Consider the following 14,407-nt stretch of genomic DNA (forward strand, 5'->3'; position numbering starts at 1 on the left):
TTACTTCATGGACCCAAGTTCACCTCCAAACGTACGCCTATAGGCTGTACCAGACCGGAAACCTGCAGTGGAAGGCAGAATAATGTGCGCGAGTTGTACCAAATGCCCTTACAAGGGTAGAATGAGGAACTTTGCCAATTCCTCACTCCTCGGTGGGCTTAGGGTAGTGTTAGGATTTGGGGTTAAGATTAGAATTGGGACTCTATAGGGTTAGTTTAGGTTTTTGATTTGGGGTTAATTCATTAGGATTAGGTTTAGGTAAAGGTAAGGGTTGGATGGGTCCTGATAAGGGTTATTAACGGGAGGTTGAGGTTGAGGTTAGGGAATGCAGGTCCTCACAAGTACTACAGTAATGCAATATCTGTGTGTGTGTGTGTGTGTGTGTGTGTGTGTGTGTGTGTGTGTGTGTGTGTGTGTGTGTGTGTGTGTGTGTGTGTGTGTGTGTGTGTGTGTGTGTGTGTAGGTGTGTGTGTGTGTGTGTGTGTGTGTGTGTGTAGGTGTGTGTGTGTGTGTGTGTGTGTGTGTGTGTGTGTAGGTGTGTGTAGGTGTGTGTGTGTGTGTGTGTGTAGGTGTGTGTGTGTGTGTGTGTGTGTGTGTGTGTGTGTGTGTGTGTGTGTGTGTGTGTGTGTGTGTGTGTGTGTGTGTGTGTGTGTGTAGGTGTACGGGAGAGAGAAAATGAGAGGGGAGTGTAACCTTTGTTGTGTTGACAGTCCGCAAAGCAAACCCACACTAAGGGCTTGCCCAGGGCCCAATCTCCCACCTGCCAGGTGCACATGCTAACCACAATGCCAAGAGGGCTAGCTGAGCTAACTCCCTTGGCAGAGCTGGTTAACGAGCCTTTACTGGGGAGCGAGTTTAACCAACAACTCGCTAGCACTCGGGAGTCACGAGGACTCACATCCACTCGGTTACACTCACCTCCCTAAACTCACTCTATATACCCACTGGGCATCCAGGTCAACAGCACCAATGTAACATGGAGGCTAAACGCAAGTAAACACAGTTTACCCACCTCTTTGAAATGAGGCAGAGAGTTTACTCACCTATTTTCAGATCAACTGTATCAATCAATGAGGGGAAGCAAGGTGGGTAAACTACTCACCTTGGATAGTTTACCTCTCTATTTGCCACTGCACTGCTGAATGTAACCAACGTTATGTTGACAGTCTGCACAGCAACCCAAGGCAAGGGCTAGCTTCCATGGGGTGGAGGCTGGAGTCAATCCCACGATCTCCCGCCTGCACGCGCCTACTGCACCATAGCTACACAACAGACTGAGTCAACTCTGACCTGCCCCGGATGTACTTCTGTTCTTCTTCTGTGCTTCTCTTCTTCTTCTGTTACCAAACAGAAGCGTTTCTCAAGCACATCCGGGGCAGGTCAGAGTTGACTCAGTCTGTTGTGTAGCAGCCTAGCGTAGCCTATAGATATGATCAGATTCCATTTGAATTCAATTGCCGCTCGTATTATAGAATGACATCATATATGGATTGCAAAGAGCAGCAGGAGATAAAGTGGGAGGTGCTATCTACTGTGATGGACAGCAAACAGAGCAGGCTGTCAGCAGCACGGAGGTGCGTTATATCGCTAATTCATGTTCTCTCTATTATCTAATAAGCATAATGTGCCGCTGTGTGTCGGAAAATAAGCTTTTGACTAGACATAAATACAATCATTTCAGTGCCCCGTTTTGCTTGTTTTCAGGTTGGAGTTCAAACTGATTATCTAAATATTATTATTAATTAATATCTATTATATAAATCCAAATCCACTCGGGTGAACGGCGAAAACTTATTTTCCGCCAAGTAACTCCGCTGTTGCATACTCCTGTTATTGTTTAATTGTTGTTATTGAGTCTATTTCTGTAATAACTGCACTTATGGCTGTTTAAACTCGATGGACGTTGATGTTCCTGATTGGCTGGTTACGATGTCAACTACGAGGCAGGTACCTGATTGGCTAGTGAACTCTGCAATTTCTGAAAGCGCCCGCGCAGGGCTGGAGGCCACACGGAAATGCAGAACGAAGCAGAATGTGAGTTCACGTGACCGGATGGTTTACCAGGCTAATGCTATCGTGGCTACATTTGAGCTTTTAATGTCATGGCTATTTCTCTTCATGGTTGTACAGGTTTGATGCAGATGGAATTCATTACAGTAACAAGAGTAGGCCTAAATGTAATCAATTACTTCCAACCTCTACGTGTTTCACCACAACCAATACATGTTAGGTTTACTTTAAAGAGGAAGGGGAGGCAGATCTAGGAGCAGCAAACAAAATCATTTAGATGGTGATCTCACATCAGTGTCTTAATATCTGAAGGTGGTAAGCGCCATTTTTTCCCCGTTCTCTCACACCCCTGAGCACCCACTGCTCGCCACCCGGCGGCACAAGCTGTCCCCTGCCTGATGCTCATGCCCTTTGGCTTGGCTTCACTGATGTAGCGCACTCCATCCTTTGCCCAAAGACGGATAGAAGTACTGAAGCATCGCTAAGAGTCGTCACCACCAAACATGATGAAGTTAACAGAGATCTCCTCGTCACACTCGATTTCACAATAAGAACAAAGAAGAAAATGTTCAGTGTTGAGCTGCCTTTACATGTAGTGGCACATATAATACAGTTACAAAGCTCCTACAGGGGTTAATGCATTGCAGTGGAGTGTTCAGATCTGTTAGCGAAGTTCCTTAAAGTTGTCTGGCTTGTCTTGAGCAACACCGCGCCACAGACGGCAATGCACCATTTATTATCACTTCCCCTTTGTTACCATGGTGACTGTGTTGGGCTCAGAGAAAACACTGACAGATTGTGTGTGAAGAATAGTGCACCATGTGATGCAGGAGATGTGAGACATGTTATCTGGAACATCCCCTTGCAGCCCAGTGTACCCAGAGTGACATTTGCTATAAAAAAAAAAATATATATATATATATATATATAGCATTAATTATGAATAATAAAACTACAATACTGAGCACAATATAATTTCATATACAAGACTGTCTGTTTATGGTCATATCTGCTGTGCCTTACTGTAGCAAACAGCCCAGTTGTACCTTGCCTAAGCAATGGCGTTTGATTTGAGCTCTTTTCCAGAATGACTTACATTTTAACAAGGGTGGACCCGGTGGGACCGAACCCCTAACACCTGCCACGATATAAAAAGCAATCAGTGCCTGCAAAAGTGGACCACCAACCCATATAACTTTTAGAAGTGAAATATGACAACCTCGTGTGGGCTTTCACTTTGACGATTGAGGGCATTAACCCGCTAAACTCTCCCAAATACTTTCCTTTTGAGTGGAAAATTAAATAGACATCTTTAGACTTTTACCCGAGTATAGGCTGTACTCTTTCAGATGAGGTATTTCAGATTATTTAAGTGAAGCATTACGTGTACCTCACCCCCATCGCTGTCTGCGGGTGATGAGATGATTCTCCTAACGAGGGGCCACAGTCAGGCTGATTCGTTGCCTGATGAGTGACCCCAATCCAGCAGCCAGTGTTCCAGGTCACACGCCCGAGTTATTATTAGCTGCCTCACTACTTCTGTTTAAGGCACAACTTTCAGGAATAAGGCCTTTTTCAGAAAGGGGTCAAGGGTGGCAGGGCTCTATTTTTCCAGCTTGGTAACCCTCTTGCTGTCTTGGATACGATCCTCTCTTCGCCTAATTAGTGGAGACATCAGACATGTGACCAAAACAGAGCGATTGCTCTGAGCAGTGGAAACTGCTGATCATCACGTTATGCCCTGTCTGTCTCCATTTTAGTCGGTGTCATAGAAAAGGATAAATATAAACCTTTCCCATAACATTTTACCGTATGGAAATACAAATCTGCCCATTTAGGAAATTAATCAAAAGTTGGAAAGTGAAATACATTTTGGAAATCATGAAAAAGTGACAAATATTCAGAGTGGACTTTAATATGCATTTATTGTAAAGAGGAATGAAATAAAGACAAGTTTTCTTTCCATATGAAGAACTTTTAACGACATTCAAGGTCCTTTCATTCTACATACCAGTTAGCCATTTCTTATTCAATTGTCAGCCAGCATGTGGCTACACAGCACTGTTCCTGAGTCCTTCCTCTACCATCCACTGCAATGTGTCACACTCACTGTATTATTTCGACCAACACAAAAACACTGCACGTCCTATGAATCACAGACACATGATAATGACATTTGTTTATCCCTACGTGCACATCCGTTTCTCTGACATTACTTCTCACTTCAAAATGATATTTCTATCTCCACTGTTGTTCCATCTCATTCTTCTCATTCCATCAATATATCTTATCTGCTGCACATTTTCAAAAACATGGTTTCAGATTCAGTTTTAGAGCAAGTGAAAGATGTGCACTCTCCAAGGAAAAAGGCCTATATGATTTGGGAGGATTGTCTCAGATGCTTGGTCAAACAACAGCTGTAACTCCTCTAAAAACAACAACTAAGAAATCCAAAAGAGCCACAAACATAAAAAGCCACTGACATTTATGTACATAAAGTGCAAATGTGACACACTTGTGAAACTCATGGACTTCCGTTTTTGTGTGTGTGTGTGTGCGTGTGTGTGTGTGTGTGTGTGTGTGTGTGTGTGCGTGTGCGTGTGCGTGTGTGTGTGTGTGTGTGTGTGTGTGTGTGTGTGTGTGTGTGTGTGTGTGTGTGTGTGTGTGTGTGTGTGTGTGTGTGAGTGAGTGAGTTTTGGGGGTTGCTTTCGTTTTGAGTCTTCAGAAAAGTATTTTTTGAAAAGCAGTGGCAACACTGGCACATGGTAGGCCTACTGTAGCACATTGTGTCGATAAAGTCACTTTATGGATTTAGACTGGATAACCACCTGTGGGGTCTCGGCAGCCTAACCCCCGGCAGGTGAGAGTGGGAGGACGGCCAGCCACGACAGTGACATCAGAGCCGGGGTTCCGCGTCAGCAGTAAGAGGTAGTTCCCCATTTAGCTGCTGAATCAGTGGGACCGCTCGCAGCTGCGCGCTGTTAGGAGCGACGCTCGCAGCTGCACGCTGTTAGGAGCGGCTCACACGGCTGAGACTGATTCTACAATCAGCTCGACTAGATAGCAGACGGAGCTCTGAAGGTTCACTGTGTGGCTGGCTCTCCTCGAGAGAGGGGGTCCTCTCCTTGCTGTCGGGCGGTAGGTGATATTTACACTCCTCTCCTTAATGCTTCTGCTGTTAAGTGTATGATATTCTCTGAGCGCTCATCTCTCCTCTCGTCCATAGGCAAGATGCTGGAGCATGTAACTAAGGCAATCTACTGGAGAATGTATCAGAGGACTGGAGCATGTAGCAGAGGAAGTGAGCCCGGCCACAGGCTGGAGCACTCACCAGAGGAAGCGAGCCAGGCAATGTACTGGAGCGCTTGATGCAATGTTATGGAGAAAGCTCATCTGCGGTGACTCACCTGTTAGGTGAACCCCACCTGCCTGGATTGAGACTTTGAATGGACAGCCCCGAGAAGGGAAGAATTTTAGTTGGTTTTTGAATTGAATAATGAATAAAACAACGCTCCTTGCGTTTAAACCTGCTTTTCGTGTCTTGGCTTGCATCAGAGTTGCCACAAGTGGTGGAGAATGCAGGCACTCTGATTCAACGCCAACCTCACGCACTAGGGAGCAAAAGCTGGCTCTAGTGGCGCTGATAAAAAGCCAAAGTGAACTACAGCAGGTCGTAAAAGAATTGGGGAAAAAAAAAAGTAGAGAAAGACGAAATTACTTTACGGGCCCCCGGAGACGTGCTCACCAAGCAGAGCCCGATGAGGACGTCGAGGCCGACTGGGAGCTCTTCGGGGAGACCCCCTGTAGAGAAAAACTCGTCATAGACCGAGGCCTACGCTCCTTGCCGCCCGACGCCAGAAAACGCCAGCCACTCAGGACCGACCCGGCCGGGACAGCCGCCGCCGTCAGCCGCCGCCACCGGGCCCCACGCAGAGCGAGCCGCGCCCTGATCCCCCCGACGAGGGGAAACGGATTCCCCGTCAGCGCCTCGCCTGCCCAGCCTTCCGGACGGATTCCGAAGGACCGGGGTCCGAAAGCTCGGCCGGAGACGAAGGTCCGCCCGACGCCAGACAGGATGCAGCCCAGGGGAGCCCCTCCTCGCTGAACGCCTGGGGTGAGTTATGGAAGAACCACCAAGTCAGCGGGGACGGGATGCGCTCCACCCAGAGCGATCCCCTCCGCAAGGCCGACGCCCGAAAGAAAGGAGAAGAAGAGATCCAGAGCGATCCCCTCCGCACGGCCGACGCCAGAAAGAAAGCAGAAAATGAGCATGGGAAAAAAATGTTTCAGCAGGGACATGATGCGCTACCCAGAGCGTTTAAAGCTGGGAAAAAGGAGGACAATTTTTTAGGGGGAGGATGGGTGGCTGTGTGGCTTGGTGACGTTATTGAAGAACCACCAAGTCAGCGGGGACATGATGCGCTCTACCCCGAGCTATCCCCTCCGCAAGCCAGCCACTCCAGCTAAAGCTGCGCCAGCTGTCAAGGACGGCAAAGCAGCCCAGAAAGCGATGATGACGATGAAGACGAGGAGGATGATGACTCGGAGGAAGAGATACAACTCGCCGATGCCAGGTCCCGCCGCGAGGAAGCAGGAGACATGGAAAAGAGATATGGAAGCTCGCCGCACGGGCAGCGAGCTTAGGGGGAGGATATGTGGGGTCTCGGCAGCCTAACCCCCGGCAGGTGAGAGTGGGAGGACGGCCAGCCACGACAGTGACATCAGAGCCGGGGTTCCGCGTCAGCAGTAAGAGGTAGTTCCCCATTTAGCTGCTGAATCAGTGGGACCGCTCGCAGCTGCGCGCTGTTAGGAGCGACGCTCGCAGCTGCACGCTGTTAGGAGCGGCTCACACGGCTGAGACTGATTCTACAATCAGCTCGACTAGATAGCAGACGGAGCTCTGAAGGTTCACTGTGTGGCTGGCTCTCCTCGAGAGAGGGGGTCCTCTCCTTGCTGTCGGGCGGTAGGTGATATTTACACTCCTCTCCTTAATGCTTCTGCTGTTAAGTGTATGATATTCTCTGAGCGCTCATCTCTCCTCTCGTCCATAGGCAAGATGCTGGAGCATGTAACTAAGGCAATCTACTGGAGAATGTATCAGAGGACTGGAGCATGTAGCAGAGGAAGTGAGCCCGGCCACAGGCTGGAGCACTCACCAGAGGAAGCGAGCCAGGCAATGTACTGGAGCGCTTGATGCAATGTTATGGAGAAAGCTCATCTGCGGTGACTCACCTGTTAGGTGAACCCCACCTGCCTGGATTGAGACTTTGAATGGACAGCCCCGAGAAGGGAAGAATTTTAGTTGGTTTTTGAATTGAATAATGAATAAAACAACGCTCCTTGCGTTTAAACCTGCTTTTCGTGTCTTGGCTTGCATCAGAGTTGCCACACACCCTTGAGTTTCACATGTGTCCACATGTTCACCACATGTGGTGAAACATGTGATTTTGCACGTGATCACAAGTAAATGGTAAATGACCTGCATTTATATAGCGCTTTTATCCAAAGCGCTTTACAGTCAGTAGGTACATTCACCCATTCACACACCGATGGCGGCAGGCTACCACGCAGGGTGCTGGCACACCAACGGGAGCAATTTGGGGTTCAGTATCTTGCCCATGTGATTTTGCAGATGTGTAGTTCATGTGTTTTTTCTGTAAGGGCATGTCCGGGGGTGGGGGGTGGGTGGTGATAACCTGTTTAATTTCAGCAAAACAGGAAAAAGACCCAAAAGAAGTACATGGGCTACATAAACCACAGGGTCCTGGTCTTGCGCCGTAGACTCAGGTAAGCATCTGAGCGGAGGAACCTGGGACAAGAGTCTCTCTCCATCAGCTGGTACACATGTCTCTGGGCCTCAGCAAAGCAGGAGACACTGGGCTCCTCCAAGGAAGTCTTGATCTTTTCTCTAATATAGTGGTCAACATTGACCTATAGGTGGAGAAACACATAGAAAACACATTCAATCCCAATACACTCCTTGCCGCTACCACTTCCCTCCCATTATTGTTGACATCAGAGCTATAGGGTGAATCTGGCCCTCCAAACGCAGATTTTCCAGGACCTGACACCAGGGGCGTATCTACGGGTGGGCCTGGGTAGGCACAGGCCCACCCACTTTTTTTTTCCTTTTTTTAATTGGTTGTTTTCTAGAGGCAAACTTGCTGCTGCCTTGCTAGCTAATGGTTTTGTAGCTTAAAAACGCAGGGCACATCATCTCCAGAGTCTAATGCATGACAACTTCATGACATCTAGGAATTTTGCGCGCTTTGCGCGCAAAATTTCATCATGCAATTGCCCCACCAATTTTATCCAGGCCCACCCAATTTTATCCAGGCCCACCCATAATTGAATTTCTGCCTACGCCCCTGCCTGACACTCCAAAGTGAGGGCTAGGCCGCCAATAATAAATAAAAAAATCAACCAAAAGTTACAAACAAATGTGAATATCTGAGTTTAATGTAGATACAAGGACTGTGGATGCTGTGGATGACGTGTGGCGATCTTTGCAAATAGTGAGTTTTGAAATGCACGTTTCAACAATCTGACCCAGCGGTTTGTATCTACATTAAAGGAAGATATTCCCCAAAAAATTAAACAAGTTTTGGGTTAGTTCTTTTAAGATAGCGATATGGGCGTTCACTTCCCAGCTCTGGCAATGCGTTTAACACTGTTTATTGACATGTGATCATAGAGCTATAGAGAAAAGCAACATATTTGTCCACTAAAATCAATTATTTTTGGACACCGGACCTAGCGAAAACCCTGTACATGGGATGGTTATATCCCGATTATAAGCAACCCAATCGCCAGAATAAATTGTTGGCATTTTACATGTCTGAAAACGTAAATTTGAATATATCCTATAGCCTTCAAATGTTATTATAATCATGTTTTGTGACTCCTGAGCAAACCAGGCAATTAATACAATAGTATATTGTTTATTAAAACTTTGTACAACAGTTCTCTCCTGAATTTAAATCTTAATAAGTATGTTTGTCTCTGGAATTTAATTATTTAGTTTGTGGAAATATATGCAATACGATGGGTGGGGGGGGGTGGGGTATCTTTCTAGGAGAATCTGCAGACTTCATTCAATCTATTTGAACCAGAAATAATTAATATGCCAGTTTGGCAAAATGATGATGTAGGTGGTGTCCCACTTCCTAGGTAATTGATTTCAATCCCTCCCCCTTATGGCTCCATTTTGAAGGGCAAGGGGAAAAGCGAGGGGCACTCGAAAACAAGGGGTAGGGGTAAAAATAAGAATTGGGTTTGGGCCTTTATTTACTGTTATTTACTAAGCATGTTTAGTCATTGTACTTCCAATTCCCCCCGCTGTCCCGTGGGAGGATCACACTATTCCCCCCAGTTTCCCTCCCCCCGAACAGGCACCCCGAGTGACCCTTACTGTAATACGACGTCCCACCCGCAGACATGGCCAATTGTGCCTGTATGGACGCCCGACCAAGCCGGAGGGAACACGGGGGCTCGAACCTGCGACCCTCGTTTTGGTAGGCAGGGACAAAAACACAAGGTTTTATGGGTAGAAGGAGATGAATGTTGATATATGATAGTCAGTTACTCATGTTTGGGAAGCCTATAGCATAACAACATGAAGCAAGGTAAACTCAAGGCATGCTCATTCTCAGCTATTTCTTCATAAACTGGTATGAGCACCAGAAAAGTCGTGAGATTTGCCGAGGTCCATAATGTGATAGTTTTTCCATTACATTTTCTCAGCTGATTGCTCCTAAACCTGCATCGCTTACTTCAACACCTGTATCATCTTAAAAAAAAAAAAAAAAAAAACGAATAAAAAAAGAAATATTGTGTTGATTCGGAACTGGATGCCTCCAGCATTTGTCCATCCATCAAATGCTTGTTGGGTAAAGACAGAGCTAAAACCATTTAATGTCTGCTGGCTATTCCTCCAGCTACCATAACACATCACAGCTGGTTTGACAGGTGGACAGACTGACCTCTCTGCAGGCAGTCGGCTGGATGAACTCCTGGTAGATCTCCTCTGCTTTCCAGCAAAGATCACCTGGTGAGCTGGTCACCCTGAACTCTTCACATGCCAGCCAGAACTCCATGTTCTCTTCACTGAACTCAGACTGGAGAAAAGCACGAAATGCTGCTACATACTCTGTATAGGGGGAAGGGTTTGGAAAAAGAGCATGTAATTATTATAACAGTCAAATTTGTCTTGTTTTGGAAGGTGGATAACACTAATCTACAAATACTTTGGAAGGTTTTTCCCTGGAATGCTTTGTTTACCGTTTATGCGTGGTGTGGGTGACTGCTCGATGTATTCTTTTTTGTATCATATTGTATTGTATTCTTTTTTTAAAGCAAACACTGGTTCTTACTTTTATCCCGTAACAAGTTTTCCAGAGTAGGGTGGAGTTTACGATCAGCTTGAGAGCTGTAAAGAAGAAAAATGTTGATTAATTCACACATCAAATTGTTGTGGGAAGAATCTTTGCCATTAGCACATACTGTACGTACCTGAGCTGTGAGGGAGATATATCATGGTTTGATTTTTGCACCATAATACACTGAATGTCTGTCTTCCGTCTCCTTCGGCTTAGAACAATATCAACCCTGCAAAACAAAAGATGTGGAAATCTTAACTTTTATAAACATCTATAGAACATAAATAATTACTTACAATTATAAATAATTACCCTAAAACCCAATGACAATATGTACTAAAGCGAAAGTTGAAGTTGAATATGACTTGCATACACATGAACAGATTTACTACACCTGATTTTCTTCCAAACACGATTCAAGCTATCCGCCCTTTAAAAGCTACATTATACAAATCACTGTAATTGTTATTAGATACCGGCTCACCTTCTGGGCCGCTTCACATTTTGCATTAGTTCCTTAAACTCATACATCCGAATCTTTGAAAATAAGAGTTTGGGCATTTTGGCATCGCTCAGAAATGTCCTTCGAGTAGCTAATGTTTCTGTGTTATGGTGTCTGTAGTTATTAGACACCGCTTTTGTGCACGCATTTAAGCTGGCAGGCAAGGTGGGATGCTTTGACGTTGAGGGCCTGCTGGTGCAGGTTCCTAAATACCAAAGACGTACACAGTCTGCCTGTGCCTGCTGCACTCTTGACTCACTTGCTGTTGTCATTGCCTCAACTGTAAAATTCCGACAACGAGTCTTCGTTTGACGTTCTCTGATTACACGGCGGCAGGGCTAAAGAGAATGTTTTGTATTCTGTGTGATATATGCTGTGCATGTGCATGGTCAATTTCTGTGTAGGCTATTTTGTTTGTTTTTGTGTGTTTTTTTCAGTCTCTCGAAAATATAGGATTCATTATATAAATTCATTTAGTCAACAGTGCTATATTTTAGTAGTAGATCATTTTTGTAAAAGAAAAAAGTCATGGCAGGATATTGCATTTTCCATTTGTTGATCCTCAAAGATTAAAAGAATAAAGAACAAAATGACAAAAACACTCAAAGAATTAACAAAAAATTAAAGTAAATTGATGTAACTACACAAAACACATTTAGGATCCCCCATCCCCCCCTAATTTCTGTATCTTGTCTACATAGACTATAGGTGTCGACCACCTAGATGGCACACTGGCTATATAAGTGAGAACAGAAGTCAATGGGAAGTTTCTACCTACCGAAACCAAGCAAGTAACCCCTTCAGAACATCGGTCATCACGATAACGCCTTGTATCGCTAACACAAATGTAGCATGCTCAGCTCACACGTCCATTCACTCTTATCACACACATGCAGTCTCCCACTTTGAAAGTGGATAAATCAGCATCCAGTAACCTGTCTTGATCCATCAAGCTGTGCCTTATAGACTAACTGAAGTGTCAGTGGAACTTTTATGAAAGGTAAAGCCAGTGTGGTCGTTGGTGTGTGTGTATAGGGGCTTGTTTTTGAGGATTCCCCCAGGGCGGTCACCACTGTGTATAGTCAGTGATTTGTTTGTGGTTGAGGAAAATGCTGACAACATTGACTAGTGAGTGGTATCTTTCCGTGATGCATCCTGTGTGTGTGTGTGTGTGTGTGTGTGTGTGTGTGTGTGTGTGTGTGTGTGTGTGTGTGTGTGTGTGTGTGTGTGTGTGTGTGTGTGTGTGTGTGTGTGTGTGATGATGTCCAGGGACCAAAGCTGCAGCAGATGCATGCTGTGTGTGTGTGTGTGTGTGATGATGTCCAGGGACCAGAGCTGCAGCAGATGCATGTTGTGTGTGTGTGATGATGTCCAGGGACCAGAGCTGCAGCAGATGCATGCTGTGTGTGTGAGATGATGTCCAGGGACCAGAGCTGCAGCAGCAGATGCATGCTGTGTGTGTGAGATGATGTCCAGGGACCAGAGCTCAGCTGCAGCAGCAGATGCATGCTGTGTGTGTGTGTGTGTGTGTGATGATGTCCAGGGACCAGAGCTGCAGCAGCAGATGCATGCTGTGTGGGTGATGATGTCCAGGGACCAGAGCTGCAGCAGATGCATGCTGTGTGTGTGATGATGTCCAGGGACCAGAGCTGCAGCAGATGCATGCTGTGTGTGTGATGATGTCCAGGGACCAGAGCTGCAGCAGCAGATGCATGCTGTGTGTGTGTGTGTGTGTGTGTGTGTGTGTGTGTGTGTGTGTGTGTGTGTGTGTGTGTGTGTGTGTGTGTGTGTGTGTGTGTGTGTGTGTGTGTGTGTGTGTGTGTGTGTGTGTGTGTGATGATGTACAGGGACCAGAGCTGCAGCAGATGCATGCTGTGTGTGTGAGATGATGTACAGGGACCAGAGCTGCAGCAGCAGATGCATGCTGTGTGTGTGTGTGATGATGTACAGGGACCAGAGCAGCAGCAGATGCATGCTGTGTGTGTGTGATGATGTCCAGGGACCAGAGCTGCAGCAGATGCATGCTGTGTGTGTGTGATGATGTCCAGGGACCAGAGCTGCAGCAGACGCATGCTGTGTGTGTGATGATGTCCAGGGACCAGAGCTGCAGCAGATGCATGCTGTGTGTGTGATGATGTCCAGGGACCAGAGCTGCAGCAGCAGATGCATGCTGTGTGTGTGTGTGTGTGTGTGTGTGTGTGTGATGATGTACAGGGACCAGAGCTGCAGCAGATGCATGCTGTGTGTGTGATGATGTCCAGGGACCAGAGCTGCAGCATATGCATGCTGTGTGTGTGAGATGATGTACAGGGACCAGAGCTGCAGCAGCAGATGCATGCTGTGTGTGTGTGTGTGTGTGTGTGTGTGTGTGTGTGTGTGTGTGTGTGTGTGTGTGTGTGTGTGTGTGTGTGTGTGTGTGTGTGTGTGTGTGTGTGTGTGTGTGTGTGTGTGATGATGTACAGGGACCAGAGCAGCAGCAGATGCATGCTGTGTGTGAGATGATGTCCAGGGACCAGAGCTGCAGCAGATGCATGCTGTGTGTGTGAGATGATGTACAGGGACCAGAGCTGCAGCAGCAGATGCATGCTGTGTGTGTGTGTGTGTGATGATGTACAGGGACCAGAGCAGCAGCAGATGCATGCTGTGTGTGTGATGATGTCCAGGGACCAGAGCTGCAGCAGCAGATGCATGCTGTGTGTGTGATGATGTCCAGGGACCAGAGCTGCAGCAGCAGATGCATGCTGTGTGTGTGTGTGTGTGATGATGTACAGGGACCAGAGCTGCAGCAGCAGATGCATGCTGTGTGTGTGTGTGTGATGATGTCCAGGGACCAGAGCTGCAGCAGCAGATGCATGCTGTGTGTGTGTGTGATGATGTCGAGGGACCAGAGCTGCAGCAGATGCATGCTTTGTGGGTGTACAAGGTGGTGTGTGTGTGTGTGTGTGTGTGTGTGTGTGTATGTGTGTGTGTGTGTGTGTGTGTGTGTGTGCGTGTGCGTGCGTGCGTGCGTGCGTGCGTGCGTGTGTGTGCGTGCGTGTGTGTGTGTGTGTGGGGGGAGGGGGGGGGGGGGGTGGGGGGGTGGTGGTGTTGGGGACGCCATAGCGGAATTTTGCACACGGGTCCCTTGTAAACCTCTTACGCCCCTGCATTGTACATCTCTGGTGATACTGATGTCTGACGGCGAATCTCACTCTACACAGTTTAATGTCCCAATCTTTGTGAACATAAGCGCATCAACTTTCGTCAACTGTGGGAACTATGCTAGCTGTGTTTATACAAGTGACAGCCACATTCTTGCATCATTTCAGCCTCGAGGCAAGTCTGAGTTCAGTAGGCATGTACAGTTGGCTGTCATGAACAAACTAGGTCATTGTCACAATCGCAGGCATGATAGATATGTAATGAATGTGACAGTCAGGGTAACATGTTGCCACACATGATAAACACAGAATCAAATCAGATATGAGGCCATTTGAACTGTAAGCAGGGTATATTTAGCTCATACAGTAGGCCTAGG

The 14,407-nt window shown here is 46.8% G+C and overlaps 1 protein-coding gene across 1 annotated transcript in view; it reads right to left on the reverse strand.

The window, feature by feature from the left end:
• LOC310786013 (uncharacterized protein) overlaps window positions 1-10,904 on the reverse strand; it is a 32,277-nt gene extending 21,373 nt beyond the window's left edge. The window contains exons 1-5 of the mRNA XM_083647199.1: window positions 10,873-10,904; window positions 10,522-10,617; window positions 10,383-10,438; window positions 9,993-10,159; window positions 7,760-7,941 (exon numbers count right to left, since the gene is read on the reverse strand). Coding sequence (XP_083503325.1) covers window positions 7,760-7,941; window positions 9,993-10,159; window positions 10,383-10,438; window positions 10,522-10,617; window positions 10,873-10,898 — 527 coding nt within the window. The 5' untranslated portion in view covers window positions 10,899-10,904. The remainder of the gene's footprint in view (window positions 1-7,759; window positions 7,942-9,992; window positions 10,160-10,382; window positions 10,439-10,521; window positions 10,618-10,872) is intronic.
• Between the last annotated feature and the right edge of the window lie 3,503 nt (window positions 10,905-14,407).

Source organism: Poromitra crassiceps (assembly GCF_964638095.1).
Source record: "Poromitra crassiceps genome assembly, chromosome: 12".
Taxonomy (NCBI): domain Eukaryota; kingdom Metazoa; phylum Chordata; class Actinopteri; order Beryciformes; family Melamphaidae; genus Poromitra; species Poromitra crassiceps.